The sequence below is a fragment of the Pantherophis guttatus genome, chromosome 3, assembly GCF_059756535.1.
Source record: "Pantherophis guttatus breed Tessera chromosome 3, ASM5975653v1, whole genome shotgun sequence".
Taxonomy (NCBI): domain Eukaryota; kingdom Metazoa; phylum Chordata; class Lepidosauria; order Squamata; family Colubridae; genus Pantherophis; species Pantherophis guttatus.
In genome coordinates this window covers 113,001,061-113,014,430 of record NC_142065.1, presented here as the reverse complement: position 1 = coordinate 113,014,430, position 13,370 = coordinate 113,001,061, and the positions used below count along the sequence as shown (strand labels likewise).

At 38.3% G+C, this 13,370-nt stretch overlaps 1 protein-coding gene across 13 annotated transcripts in view; it reads left to right on the top strand.

The window, feature by feature from the left end:
- PDE4DIP (phosphodiesterase 4D interacting protein) overlaps nt 1-13,370 on the top strand; it is a 336,964-nt gene that overhangs the window by 107,342 nt on the left and 216,252 nt on the right. For 8 of the 13 annotated variants that reach the window (XM_087891187.1, XM_087891190.1, XM_087891189.1 and 5 more), the window contains 8 exons: nt 7,409-7,567; nt 8,714-8,827; nt 9,332-9,469; nt 10,081-10,248; nt 10,547-10,741; nt 11,673-11,816; nt 12,439-12,520; nt 12,602-12,693. In XM_087891187.1, the coding sequence (XP_087747313.1) occupies nt 7,409-7,567; nt 8,714-8,827; nt 9,332-9,469; nt 10,081-10,248; nt 10,547-10,741; nt 11,673-11,816; nt 12,439-12,520; nt 12,602-12,693 (1,092 nt within the window). The remainder of the gene's footprint in view (nt 1-7,408; nt 7,568-8,713; nt 8,828-9,331; nt 9,470-10,080; nt 10,249-10,546; nt 10,742-11,672; nt 11,817-12,438; nt 12,521-12,601; nt 12,694-13,370) is intronic. The other 5 variants (XM_087891191.1, XM_087891188.1, XM_087891183.1 and 2 more) reach the window with 1 other exon arrangement.

Here is a 13,370-nt window from a genome sequence, read left to right as displayed (position 1 = left end):
TGGGAGGTTATCGGTAGCAGCAGGCGGTCTCGCAAATACCCTGGCCCTAAGCCATGGAGCGCTTTAAAGATGAGAACCAACACCTTAAAGCGCACCCGGAAGACCACCGGGAGCCAATGCAGCTCGCGCAGGAGAGGTGTTACGTGGGAGCGCCACGTCGCTCCCATAATCACCCGCGCAGCCGCATTCTGCACCAGCTGGAGCCTCCGGGTGCTCCTCAGGGGGAGCCCCATGTAGAGAGCGTTACAGTAGTCCAGGCGTGACGTAACCAAGGCATGAGTGACTGTGCACAAGGAGTCCCGATCCAGAAAGGGGCGCAACTGGCGTATCAGGCGAACCTGATAAAAAGCCCCCCTGGCCACGGCCGTCATATGCTCTTCTAAAGACAGCCGTGTGTCCAGGAGGACGCCCAAGTTGCGAGCCCCCTCTGTGGGGGTCAGTGACTCGCCCCCAATAGCCAGCGATGGCACCAGCTGGCTATACCGGGACGCCGGCATCCACAGCCACTCGGTCTTGGAAGGGTTGAGCCGAAGCCTGTTCCTCCCCATCCAGACCCGCACGGCCTCCAGACACTGGGACATCACTTCGAGGGCATCATTGGGGTGGTCTGGGGTGGAAATGTACAGCTGGGTGTCATCAGCGTACAGATGGCATCGCACCCCAAAACCACGGATGATCTCACCCAGCGGCTTCACATAAATGTTGAACAGGAGCGGCGAGAGGACCGACCCTTGCGGCACCCCGCAAGCAAGGCGCCTCGAAGTCGACCTCTGCCCCCCTGCCAACACAGACTGCGACCGGTCAGAGAGATAGGAGGAGAACCACCGCAACACGGTGCCTCCCACCCCCAGTCCCTCCAGCCGGCGCAGCATGATACCATGGTCGATGGTATCAAAAGCCGCTGAGAGGTCTAACAGGACCAGAACAGAGGAACAACCCCTGTCCCGAGCCCTCCAGAGATCATCCACCAATGCGACCAATGCCGTCTCCGTGCTGTACCCAGGCCTGAAGCCGGACTGGCACGGATCTAGATAGACGGTTTCATCCAGGAACTGTGGGAGCTGGCGCGCAACCACACTCTCCACAACCTTCGCAACAAAGCGAAGGTTGGAGACCGGACGATAGTTTGCCAAAACGGCCGGGTCCAGAGAAGGCTTCTTGAGGAGGGGCCTCACCACCGCCTCTTTCAAGGCGGGAGGCAAGAAACCCTCTCTCAGAGAAGCATTTATGATCCTCTGGAGCCAGCCTCGTGTTACCTCCCGGGTGGCCAGTACCAGCCAGGAGGGGCACGGGTCCAATAAACATGTGGTTGCGTTTAACCTCCCCAGGATCCTGTCCACGTCCTCAGGAGTCACAGGGTCGAACTCATCCCAGGTAACATTCTCAAGACCAGCCTCAGTCACCCCGCCGGGATCTACCCAGTCAGAGTCCAAGCCTTCCCGAATCTGAGCGATTTTATCGTGCAGATACTGTGCAAAATCCTCAGCCTGCCCTTGCAAGGGGTCCTCCCGTGCTCCCTGATGTAGGAGGGAGCGGGTCACCCTAAACAAGGCGGCTGGGCGGTTATCTGCCGATGCAATAAGAGCGGAAAAGTGGTTACGCTTTGCCGCTTTTATCGCCACTAGATAGGTCTTAATATGAGACCTAACTAGTGTTCGGTCGGATTCGGAGCGACTCGCCCTCCAACCACTCTCTAGGCATCTTTTCCGGCGCTTCATCTCCCTCAGCTCCTCGGAAAACCAAGGAGCCGGGCAGGTTCGGCGTCGGGTCAGAGGCCGCAAAGGCACGACTCGGTCCAGAGCACCGGCGGCTGTCCTATCCCAGGCAGCCACCAGATCTTCAGCCGAGTCGTGTGCCAGAGTTTCAGGAACTGGCCCAAGCTCCCTCTGGAACCTATCAGGATCCATCAGGCGCCTGGGGCGGAACCACCTGGTCGGTTCCGCCTCCCTGCAGTGGGGTGCAGCGGTCGAAAGGTCCAGTCTCAGGAGAGAATTTAATTAGGAACCAAAGTTGTTAGTTAGACACATCATAAGAGCATGTTTTTTTTTAATTGCAAAAGTTTTACAGTTACATTTTCACCCCATTTACCCCCCCCCCCTCAACCCACCCCAAACTCCCCAACCTCATCCTCCCTAACCCTCCCCTCCCCCCGGACTTCCACAGAATATGCTCACATCAGAAAAAAAAAACCCTTTATATAAAACTTGAACCCCTCCATCCCCCATATAATTTTTCATCTTCACTAAGTTAAAATATTTCTATCTTAACATACATTTTCAATTAAAAACTATTTGATACTTCCTGGTTTGATATTTGTTCTGCACATAATCTATCCACTTTTTCCATTCCCATTCATAAGTCTCTTGTGAACAATCTTTTAAGTATGCTGAAATCTTCGCCATCTCTGCAAAACTGGCCATCTTCAAAGTCCATTCCTCGATAGTGGGCAAAGCTTTATTTTTCCAATATTTACCTATCAATAATCTTGCTGCTGTTATCATATGCAATATCAACTTTGTTTCACCCAATGTAAAACCCTTAACTATACCCAGTAAAAACAATTGTGGAGAAAATTGAATTTTTTTCTTCAAAACATTCTGCATAACCCACCAAATTTTTATCCAAAAAGCCTTAACTTCCTTACAAGTCCACCAGATATGATAATATGTAGCATCTAAACAATCACATCTCCAACATTTTGGCTGAACATTAGGGTACATGCATGACAATTTCTTAGGATCTAAATGCCATCTATAAAACATTTTATAGAAATTTTCCCTCAAATTCTGTGACTGTGTAAATTTAACATTCTGAACCTAAATTTTTTCCCATGTTTCCAACACCACTGGTTCTTCGAAATTTTGTGCCCACTTAATCATACAATCTTTAACCAGTTCATTTTCCGAGTCTCTTTCTAACAAAACATTATAAACCCTCTTAATATGCATTGGACCTTTCTCTTTTATATGTCTAACCAATTCTTCTTCATGCATCATTATACCAAGTTTTTGATCTTCTTTCCATCTCAATTGGAGTTGATTATACTGTAGCCAAGTTAAATTAATCCCTTCTTCCAACAGTGTTTCTAATATCTTTAGTTGCCATCTGCCCCCATCCATAAAAAGAACTTCTTTGTATAAACCCCCCCCGAGTGACATTATATTTGTATTCCACATAATATGACCAAGATCCAGCCATAACGGTATTTTGTAATCCCATTTGAATCGGTGCTTCTTCCAGACTCTCATCAAAGAGTTCCTAAGTATGTTTGAATACTTTGTCCACTTCGTTCTCGTAGAATAAATATGCATGCCAACCAAATTCAAGATCATGACTTTCTATATTCAATATTCCAGTCTTTATCCTTCCAAACCAATCACTTGCTTGCGTCAAGGCCGCTGCTTTATAATACAGTTGTAGGTTTGGAAGTTTAAGGCCTCCCCTTTCTGGGACATCTTGCATAATTTTCAGTTTAACTCTCGGCTTTTTCTCATTCCAGACAAACTTATTCACTCCTCTTTGCCATTCACTCAGTTGTTTATCGCTTTTAAGCACCGGAATCATTTGAAACAAAAAAAGAAATATTGGCAAAATATTCATCTTAACTGCTGCTATTCTTCCAAGTAGCGACAGCTGCAGTTTTTTTCCAGGTCTCCATATCCTTTTGTACCTCTCGCCACAACACCTCATAATTATTTTGAAACAATTTTGAATTTGAATCTGCAACCTGAACTCCTAGATATTTAACCTTTGGTACAATCTCAAAACCTGCCTTTCTTTCAAGTTCGTGTTTGCGATCTTGTGTCATATTTTTAACTATCATCTTAGTTTTTTTCTGGTTCAATCTAAAACCTGATACTGTACCATAGTCTTGTATAATGTCTTTCATCTGGATTATTGATTCCATCGGCTGTGTTAGGGTAACAACCAGATCATCTGCAAATGCCTTTATTCTGTAATCCTCTTGCCTTATCACTATGCCTTTCAAGATATTAGAGTCCTGTATTGTATTCAACAAGACTTCTAGTGTTAAAATAAATAGCAATGGGGATAACGGACATCCTTGTCTTGTTCCTTTTTCAATTTTAAAATCTGTTGTCAGACTTCCATTAATAATAATCTGTGCCTTTTGCTCTTGGTAAATTGCTGGAACCGCCTGTATAAATTGGTCCCCAAAGTCCATCTTTTTTAAAGTCTTTAATAGAAAAGTCCAGTCCACTCTATCAAAGGCCTTTTCTGCATCCAAAAAGACCAGCACTGCAGGTACCTGTTTATTCCTCTCAAGATATTCCAATAAATCTATTACTTGCCTTACGTTGTCCTTCATGTATCTGCCCTCAATAAATCCCGCTTGATCATCATGAATCACTTCTTGGATTACTGGCATCAACCTGTTGGCTAGTACTTTTGCATAAATTTTATAATCATTATTCAAAAGAGATATTGGTCTATAGTTCTCTGGTTTTTTAGGACCTACTTGCTCTTTTGGTATCAAAGAAATATAAGCTGTTGTCCATGATGGGAGTATTTTACCCCCTTGTTGAATGTTACAAAATAAGTCTCTGAGTTGTTCCACCATTTCTGCTTGCAAAGTTTTATAATACACTGCAGTCAAACCATCCGTTCCAGGAGCTTTAGCTGTTTTTAATTGTTTGATTGCTACTATTATCTCCTCCTCTGTTATAGGATAATTCATTCTTTCCTTTTGTTGATTAGTAATTTTTGTGACTCTTTTATTATCTAGATATTTTTCTATAAGTCCATTCTGCATATCATCTTTGGCATATAATTTGGTATAGTAATCTACAAAAGCTTCTTTAATTAATTTTTGTTGAAAAATTTCTTTCCCTCCAATATCAATACTATCAATAGTCCGTATGCTCTGCTTCTTCCTTAATGTATAGGCCAACCATCTGCCCGGTTTATTGGCGTTACAAAATGTGTTGTGCTTCGCATATTGTAAATTTGTTGCAACTTGTTCCGCCATAAGCATTTGGAATTGATCTTTCAAAAGTTTTATAGCACCACGTATTCTTTCATCTGTTGGGTTTTTAATAAGTAGCTGTTCTTTATTCTTTATTTCTGCTTCCAGTTCAGATCTTTTCTTTTGTCGATTCAGTTTATGTTTAGAATTCATATGAATGAGTACCCCTCTCATATAAGCTTTACTCGCATCCCACACAATTTCAATTGGGGTACCCTTATTCAAGTTTATTTCAAAAAATTCTTTCAGCTGCTTTTTAAGTTCTGTTATATTTTTTTCATATCTGAACAAGTTTTCATTTAGTCTCCATGATCGTCTCTCAATCTTACCCATCTCAATTTCTATCCATACTGGCTATGGTCGGTCAAAGTTCTTGGGAAAATCTTTGTTCTTTTTGTCTTAACAAGTAGATCATCTGATAACAAAATAAAATCAATCCTAGAGAAGGATCTATGTCTATCAGAAAAAAAAGTATAGTCCAATTCTTTTGGGTTATGTATTCTCCAGATATCTTTTAATTCCAAATCTTCTTTCATATCGAAAAATGTCTGTGGTAATCTAATCCTTGATTTTGCCGGACTCTTTTTATCTAATTTAGAATCAATTACTCCATTCCAATCTCCCATAATTAAAATAGATCTATAATCCCATTGCAGTATTTTAGTGTGTAAAGTTTTATAAAAATGATCCTGTTGTTGGTTAGGAGCATAAATTCCAATCAGAAGAATTTGGCCATTTACTGTAAGCAGTTCAATTGCTATAAACCTACCATCTTCATCTGCTTCTATAATTTTAGCTGTCAGTCTTTTATTTACATAAATAACCACACCATTCTTTTTTTGCAAAGTTGAAGCTATAAAATGTGTTCCTAATTTTGAATTTATCAAGTATTTTTGATCTTGAGTTCTAATATGAGTTTCTTGTAAACAAATTATATCATTATTAAATTGTCTCAAATATGTAAATAACTTCTTCCTTTTCTGTAATGAATTCAGCCCATTCACATTCCAAGATAAACACTTAATTGTCATCTTCATCTTTTTGAAGCGACGAGCAGAATAGCTGAAGATCTTCTGAAATTTTCGGTTTTGCTCCCCCCATGGCTTCACTTTCTTGTGTAGTACTCTTAGCTCCCTTGAGCATGGTTTTTTTTAAAAAGGCACTATTAGGGCATGTAGTAGGTATTAAGTAGTAAAGAACCAACAATTTTTAGGAGAAGATAAAGGGCATGGCTTTCAGAACACTATCTTAAACCAATATGAGAAATTTTATCTTCAAGAGATGGCAAGGCAGTCTACATTTATGAAAACATTATTATCACATCAAACTGTTTCAATGCTTTCTGCTCAGGTCATTTATTCAGCTATAACTTAACCAAGTTTAAATTATTGGTTGAAACTAATATCCAATGGGTTTGGGGCATTTCTGACTCTCAAGGATGGTTTTAATTTATCCTGAAAAAAGGCTACTTGTATGCATGATGTGTACAAGTTTGAATTACTTTCTTGGAAATTAATTTCTCTTATGACTATGTAAGGTCCGGCTGTACACTTAAGCCCTCAGTGAACCAAAAAGAAAAACTTAAATGGAGGTTTGAATAAGAATCAACATTTAATCTTTGATCAAAGACAAAAGGCTGGGTAAAACCATTCCAAACACATACAAAGAGATATGTATATGGGAGGGCTCATACCTTCAGAGAAGATGTGACCTCTTTTTATACCTTTAAAGCACCAGTTAGGTCCCCAACTCCGGCCCCTAATTTATGTTTGTGTATTCTTTGTTGCCCTGCAAAGGAATCTAAACTTCCAATTAGTCTTATCTTAAGCATTTCTTTGTTTACTTAATTGGCCACTTAGCCCCTGGCTCTGGAAGACAAGATCTTATCCAGATCAAACATAAATTAGGGCTGAGGTGTAAATTATCCCTTTGTTGATGGCTGTAGTTCCAACAGAGATATGTACCATGCTTTTAGATGGCACAGAAAGAGATTGATATGAGTTCAGGTCAAATGGCAGGGACATATGTTTGACAAATACCAGATAACATTTCAGAGGCCTAATGACAATATGTTTGTAACAGGAGATACAAATAGAAAGGAATAATATGTGTGATACAAATACAAAAGCACAATATATATGTTACAGGAACCTAATGATTACAGAATAACAAGCTTTTACTAAATCTAGTATATCAGTATTTTATATTCTATCTTTATTATTGTTTCCCTATAACTAGAATAAGAAACAGGCAAGTTGTATGATTTTCTGTTTCTCCCTTATTTGATTTAAATATTTCTGTTTTATCTTGGGTTGTAATTAAATGTATCATTCCCTAACATAACTCAATTTTTCTATTATTTGTCATGTGAAGGGATTTCTTTTCCTAATTTGCTTTAAAGATCATGGGACTTGTTTCTTTCAGGAATTCTTTGCTACTCTTCAGCACTTAAAAACAAATCTACAGAACAAGAGCATGCAATGTTGTACTTTAAAAAAGGAAACATTTTTGAGGATGCACAGACAAGAGCAGAAAATTAAGGATTTGACATACAGTCTAGCCTGCAAAGAATGGCTTCTACAGGTAAGGAGAAGACAGAGATGGGCTTTTAAAGCCATCCTAGGAGCTTAGAGTGGCAGGAGAAAAGAGGCCAAAAAGTTTTATTAATTAAAAACTATAATCAAGAGCATATTTTATGGATCCTATTCTACTGAAGAATAGCCTCCCTAAATCACTTCTAAAGTTTTTTTGTTTTGTTTTGTTTTACTATAAGGGAAAATCTTTCCAGCCATATATATAATGTGTACTGTAGTTTGTATCAGGTACTGGAATATGATAAGCAGCAATGTAGTTCTAAAAAGAGAATTGAGCTTCAGAGTTTAGCTACAGATTGCCAAATAAAATGGTGAGAAACATTATTAAAACAATATATTTTATTTACTTTATTATATTTTAATATATTTTATTTACTTTATTAAAACAATTATTTGGCTTCTATAAAGTTAGTACTCTTTCTTATACAGTATTAAGAATTTTTGAAGGGGTCAGGTATATGCATAGATAAGCATCTAGTAAACACTGTTGATAGGACTTTTAAAAGACAAATTGTAGTTATCAAATTATAGTCATCAATTAAAAGCTTTCTTTAGAGAATGGTACTTCTTTCAAGAGAATAAAAAATGGGGGTGGTTCACATTTTGAAGGCATTCTTTAGTAATGTGCATTAGGAGCAGTGCTTTTTACCTTATTTACAAATTATAATTAAAGACAGGAGTAATATGCTAATATCTAATTACTCTATTAGGATAATTAACTTGAAATTGAAGTTTGAAGTACTCTAAAAACTGGGGGAAATGGTAAGAACTGAATTTTCCATTGTATTTTGACAAGTATAGCGAAACATAAAATTATTTGTTTTATTAATAAATGTGTTTGTATCTTTTTAAAATGGAAATTCCCTAATTATCCACAGAAATATATAAAACTAGTAAAACAATTCAGTCAATTACAAATTGAAACTGTTAACAGTAAAAATAATCACTGTTTATTTTGTTTTACTTTTACTTTACAGTGAAAATACAAATTTTGTATTGCATCTTGAGGAAAATGTATTAGGTCCTGAAAAGACTATGGAAATCAGTAGCTACCCCCTGGTGCTTTCTAATAGAAAAAATGTATACATTTTCTTATAGATTATTGATGATTCTGATATGCCTTCTGTTTTCCTAGGAATCTAAGGATCTTTTAGAGTATCATCAGAATTTGGACAAAACGTCTACAACTGCTGATAAAATGGTACAGAAATTGCAACAACTAATTAAAGACAAAGACACTGCCCTGGAGGTGCTTGCAGAAACTTCTAGGAAAATCTCTTGATTATTAATTTTTGTTTATGTTTGGGATAGACTTTGAGGCAGTGTACTACTTTTCTTTCTATGTGGGACATAGGAATAAGATGTCAACTTATTTTTTTAAATTAAGTGAGTCCTGTGTTTCTCTAATTTAGAGATATGTAAGTCAGATTCAAAATGGAAAAAATACTGTTGGGGCATGAACATGTTTACTGCACCTGCCAATTGCATCTTAAAGAAGCTGCAGCTTGAATGGTACCGGTAGCTGCTTGATCCCAAGAAAATGCATATTTGCAACCTTCTCATATCAGTGTCCCCTTAAGCTGAATACATATTTTCCTTGAGCGGCACTGCTATTATGGAAACCCAAGAAAAACTAAAGCTTATTTAAGAATTCCATGACAGTTGCAGCAAGACCCCAGTCTGAGTATTTAACTTTTTGCCTTTCGTTATTCATGCAATTCTTTCTGTGTGTGTGTGTGTGATTCTCTTGTAGCAAGCCATAGGGGAGAAGTTCTCTGCACTTGAAGATAGTGAACAGGAATTGAACCAGCTTTATTTGTCCATAAAACAACAAGATCATGATCTGAAAGGTCTACAACAAGTTATTTCTGGCAACAAAGCTACTATCCAGGTAAATTGCCACCATAAGGGTAGTTGCTCTGGTTACTTTATAGGCCATAGTTTCTAATAATTAGATTGAAAGTAAAATGCAGTTGTTTTTGACAACCATGTCTTGAGGGTAAATCAAAGAAGTTCACACCTAATACTTAATTTTTAGATCAGTTCTATATAGGTAAGTCGATAGTTTATCAATCCTGGCATGCCTATCCTGACTGTGACATTTTGTAAGATCTCAATACTACATTAAATTCCTTTTTTACTATATATAAATTATCTAAGATTGAATAAAACTTTGTAAGCTGGGAAGACAATCTAGTGTTCTGAGTTATTTTGGACTGAACTGCCATGAATGCCAGCCAATATAGCCAATGGTTGGGGATAGCAGAAGTCGCAGTCCAAAATAGCTGAGGGTATTAAATTCCCTTCTTCTGCTGTAAGAAATAGACTTGGGTGGGTACAGCATGTTTGCTTCATGAATAATTTATCTTTTATCCTAATACGATTGGCTTTAAAACTATAAAAAAGGGATGGAATTAATACTGTTTTAGACCTCAGGAAATTCAGAAACAGATTTGATTTATTTTATCTTGAGCTATTCGTTATTCATGTTTACCTTAATAGTGTTTAGAGAGCTTGCTAAAAGCCAAGGACCTGGAACTGGAGAAGCTATTAGCAGCCAACCAGAATTTGCAGTGGCTGATCAAGAATATAGAAGCAAAATCTCAGAAGTGGCAATCTGAACAAGAAAGGATTATCCAGAAGCTTCATGACAGAAACAAAGAAGTAGAGGTAAGACTTGTGATTCAGCTTGTTAGTAAAGAAGCTGAAGAAACAGGAATCAACCATTCAAGACTTGTGGAACAATTATGTTATTTTAAGATTGAGACCACAGTGGCTGGGATGCATAAGATATTATCCCATTTTGTTAAGTAGATTTTGCAGTGGTGCAGATATGGTTTAGGTATTTTGCGTTTTTTAGTATGCTGCTGATGGAGCGTTGTTATTAATGTTTTCCAGTTAGGGCAGCAGCAAAGCTATAGGGGATAGAAGGCTGATCTCGTCCAGGCTTATCTTTCTGTTACCTCAGATCCTTTCAGCAACACTGCTCTGCAATCTGGAGCCTGGACAGAGGGACACCTTAGAAGCCCTGCACCTCCACCTTCAGCAAAAGGATCAGATCATAAAAGAATTCCTAAGGGACAAGAACCAGCAAGTTGTAGACCCAGTAGCTGAGCTTGAGGAGTTACTTCAAGCATGGAACACTAGAGAACAACAAAGTTATGTAAGTGGGACACTGTGAATGAGTGATCATAGAATCACAGAAGGAAAGGGGGAAAGGAATCTTGTACATCATCTAGTTTAGCTTCCTGTCTAGTGCTACATCTTTCTCTATAGATGGCCATCTTTAAACAAGATGGCCATTCTTGTTTGGATCGTAGGAAAACTTATTCATTGGTTGAGGAGCCTGATACAATAAAATCACAATAAAACCAAGAATCTTATTGATGAAATTTCACCATTATTCTATTCCTGGAGTATTCAGCAGCAGTTTCCCAAGTAGTCTTCTGGTGGAATGTCCACAGGTCCATAGTCTGGCTGTCATTCTAACAGAACCTGTTCTCACTAAATGGGAATTTGATGTTATTTTATTTACTTTTTATAAAAACGCTTTTTTGTGAACTGAAGATTAGTAAAAAAAAAAAAAATGTGGAAAAACAAGGGCTATGAAATATTGTTTTTCTTCTTTCTGTCTGCTTGAATGAATGAAGAAGGTAGTAAATGCATGTGATAGTGTATTTTCATCACCTCTCAAGAAGGGTGCTGTGACTATGGTACCCATTCTAAAAATAAATTCTTTTATGTTGCTGATTTGATCATAAGGCATAGGTTCAGGGCCTTTTCTGTGATGTAAACAAAACATATACTGGTATTAAAATAAATACTTTTGGCCTTTTTGCATGCATCTTCTCTTTCATTTTTTGTAAGCTTTTAAAATTTTGTTTTTGACTGCTGATTTTTAGTTTCCTAATAATTTTGACTTCTTTTAAAGTAGTGATGCTCAAAAATATTTTTATATTTTTCTGTAAAATTGGGAACAAATTGTCTGGTCAATAAGTATAGGTATGTATGTAAATATACTATTGAACATTTTTATTGTGTGACCCATTTATTAATGCTTTCCTTTCTCTCTTCTGGCCTTGTTGTATAATTAGATATATTCCAAGAAGATTGCACAGGTTCTTATAGAGAAGAATTCTGAACTGCAAATCCTGAATCAGCAACTGATTAGCCAAATTCCTCATCAAAAAATGGAGTCGTCTATTGTTCAGTTTGTACAACAAGAGGGCTCTATTGATGTAAGAGTATTTGGGTTTATGAGACAGCACAGTTAGACAGATGAATATCAGGCAAGCCACAGATGGCAAGAGGCAAAAGCAGTAGTTTTATTATATAGAGGTGAAGCTTGAATGAAAGGAAAGAGTGGCAAGGGCTAAACAAATGGTAATTAAAAATAGAGATATGTATCTAAGCAAAAGTTTTGGGTACTAGTCAACGTTGTTGCCCTTCAGAATGTATGTAGAATAGGTGATTTGAATAGTAATAGGTCCATCTTTGAAAAAGGGGAAATGCTATGTAGGTCTGTCAGCTTCAATCAATAAAGGAAGCCTTTCTAGAATAGGCTAATAAATGGTTGGGTTATGGACAGTTGAAACAGTACATTAATTATTTGGAAATGGCATGAGCTTATCAAAAATAAAGTACACAAAACCAACTTTACAGGTAGTCCTGATTGTCAGTTCATTCAGTGATCAAAGTTGATCAAAGTTACGATTAGACTGGAAAAAATTGGCTTACAACTGGTTCTTAATGTTAGCAACATCCCTGTGGTTAAGTGATCAAAATTTGGCCAGCCCACAGTTACAGCTGATGCCAACCACTAGCCTTTAGTAAAACAAGTATGCACATTTTTATTCTAAGGCACCAAAGCAAGAAGATTCTAGCATGAATATCCCAGCCATGCTTTCTAACAGAGATGACAGTAAATTCAGGAGGGATAAAGGTTGGTCCATAAACAATTTCTGAACAGTCTGATTCATCTGTTATATAATGTTTCTCTAAGATTACTTTACTTTATCTTCAGATGATTTGCAAACAACTGCTAGACTTGAGAGGGAGCTTACTAAAGCAAAAGAGGAGCTTGAATTGTTGACACAAAAAGAAAGAGAAAGCACAGTAAGTTCAAGGAATCCTGAGATATCTACAGACCACTTTTAACACATAAAAACAATTTACTAGTTGTACAGGTAATCCTCAAGATATGACTGCAATTACAGTCGCCCCTTACAGTCACAAGTGGTGATGACTGTTAAGAGAAATGATATCATTTAATGACACTCATATCCTGCTCTCCCTGGTGCAGCTGTTAAATGAATACATGGGTCGTTAAGCAAAGCATAGGTACCTTAGGAGGTGAGGGAGGCCCTGGGAGGCCCAATGCAGGCCACATGCAAGTTATATAGATGCTACAGCATGAGCCTAGGAAGGCCAGGGAAAGAAGTTGTAGCTACCCCAATCTGGCACAGCAGCACAATAAAAAAGCCACTTGCCCAGGAAGCAAAAAACACCTGGGAAGGTTCCACAGTGGAGCATGAAGCAGCCATCCACCCCCTCCCCTCCCCCAGAGCGAAACACCAGGGAAACCTTGGAAATGTTTGACTTTATGTGGGTGGAGGGAGCTGCTTCTCACTCTTTTTTTTTTAAATAAGTTTTATTGGTTCCCCTCACCCCCACATTTACCCACATCTTTTTTGAACAGAGCATTGGCCATATCTTATCTTATACAATTAATCAAATTCAAATACATTTTACTCAATTACTGTTTTTGCCAAAATCTTTTTCCCCCTTTTTTT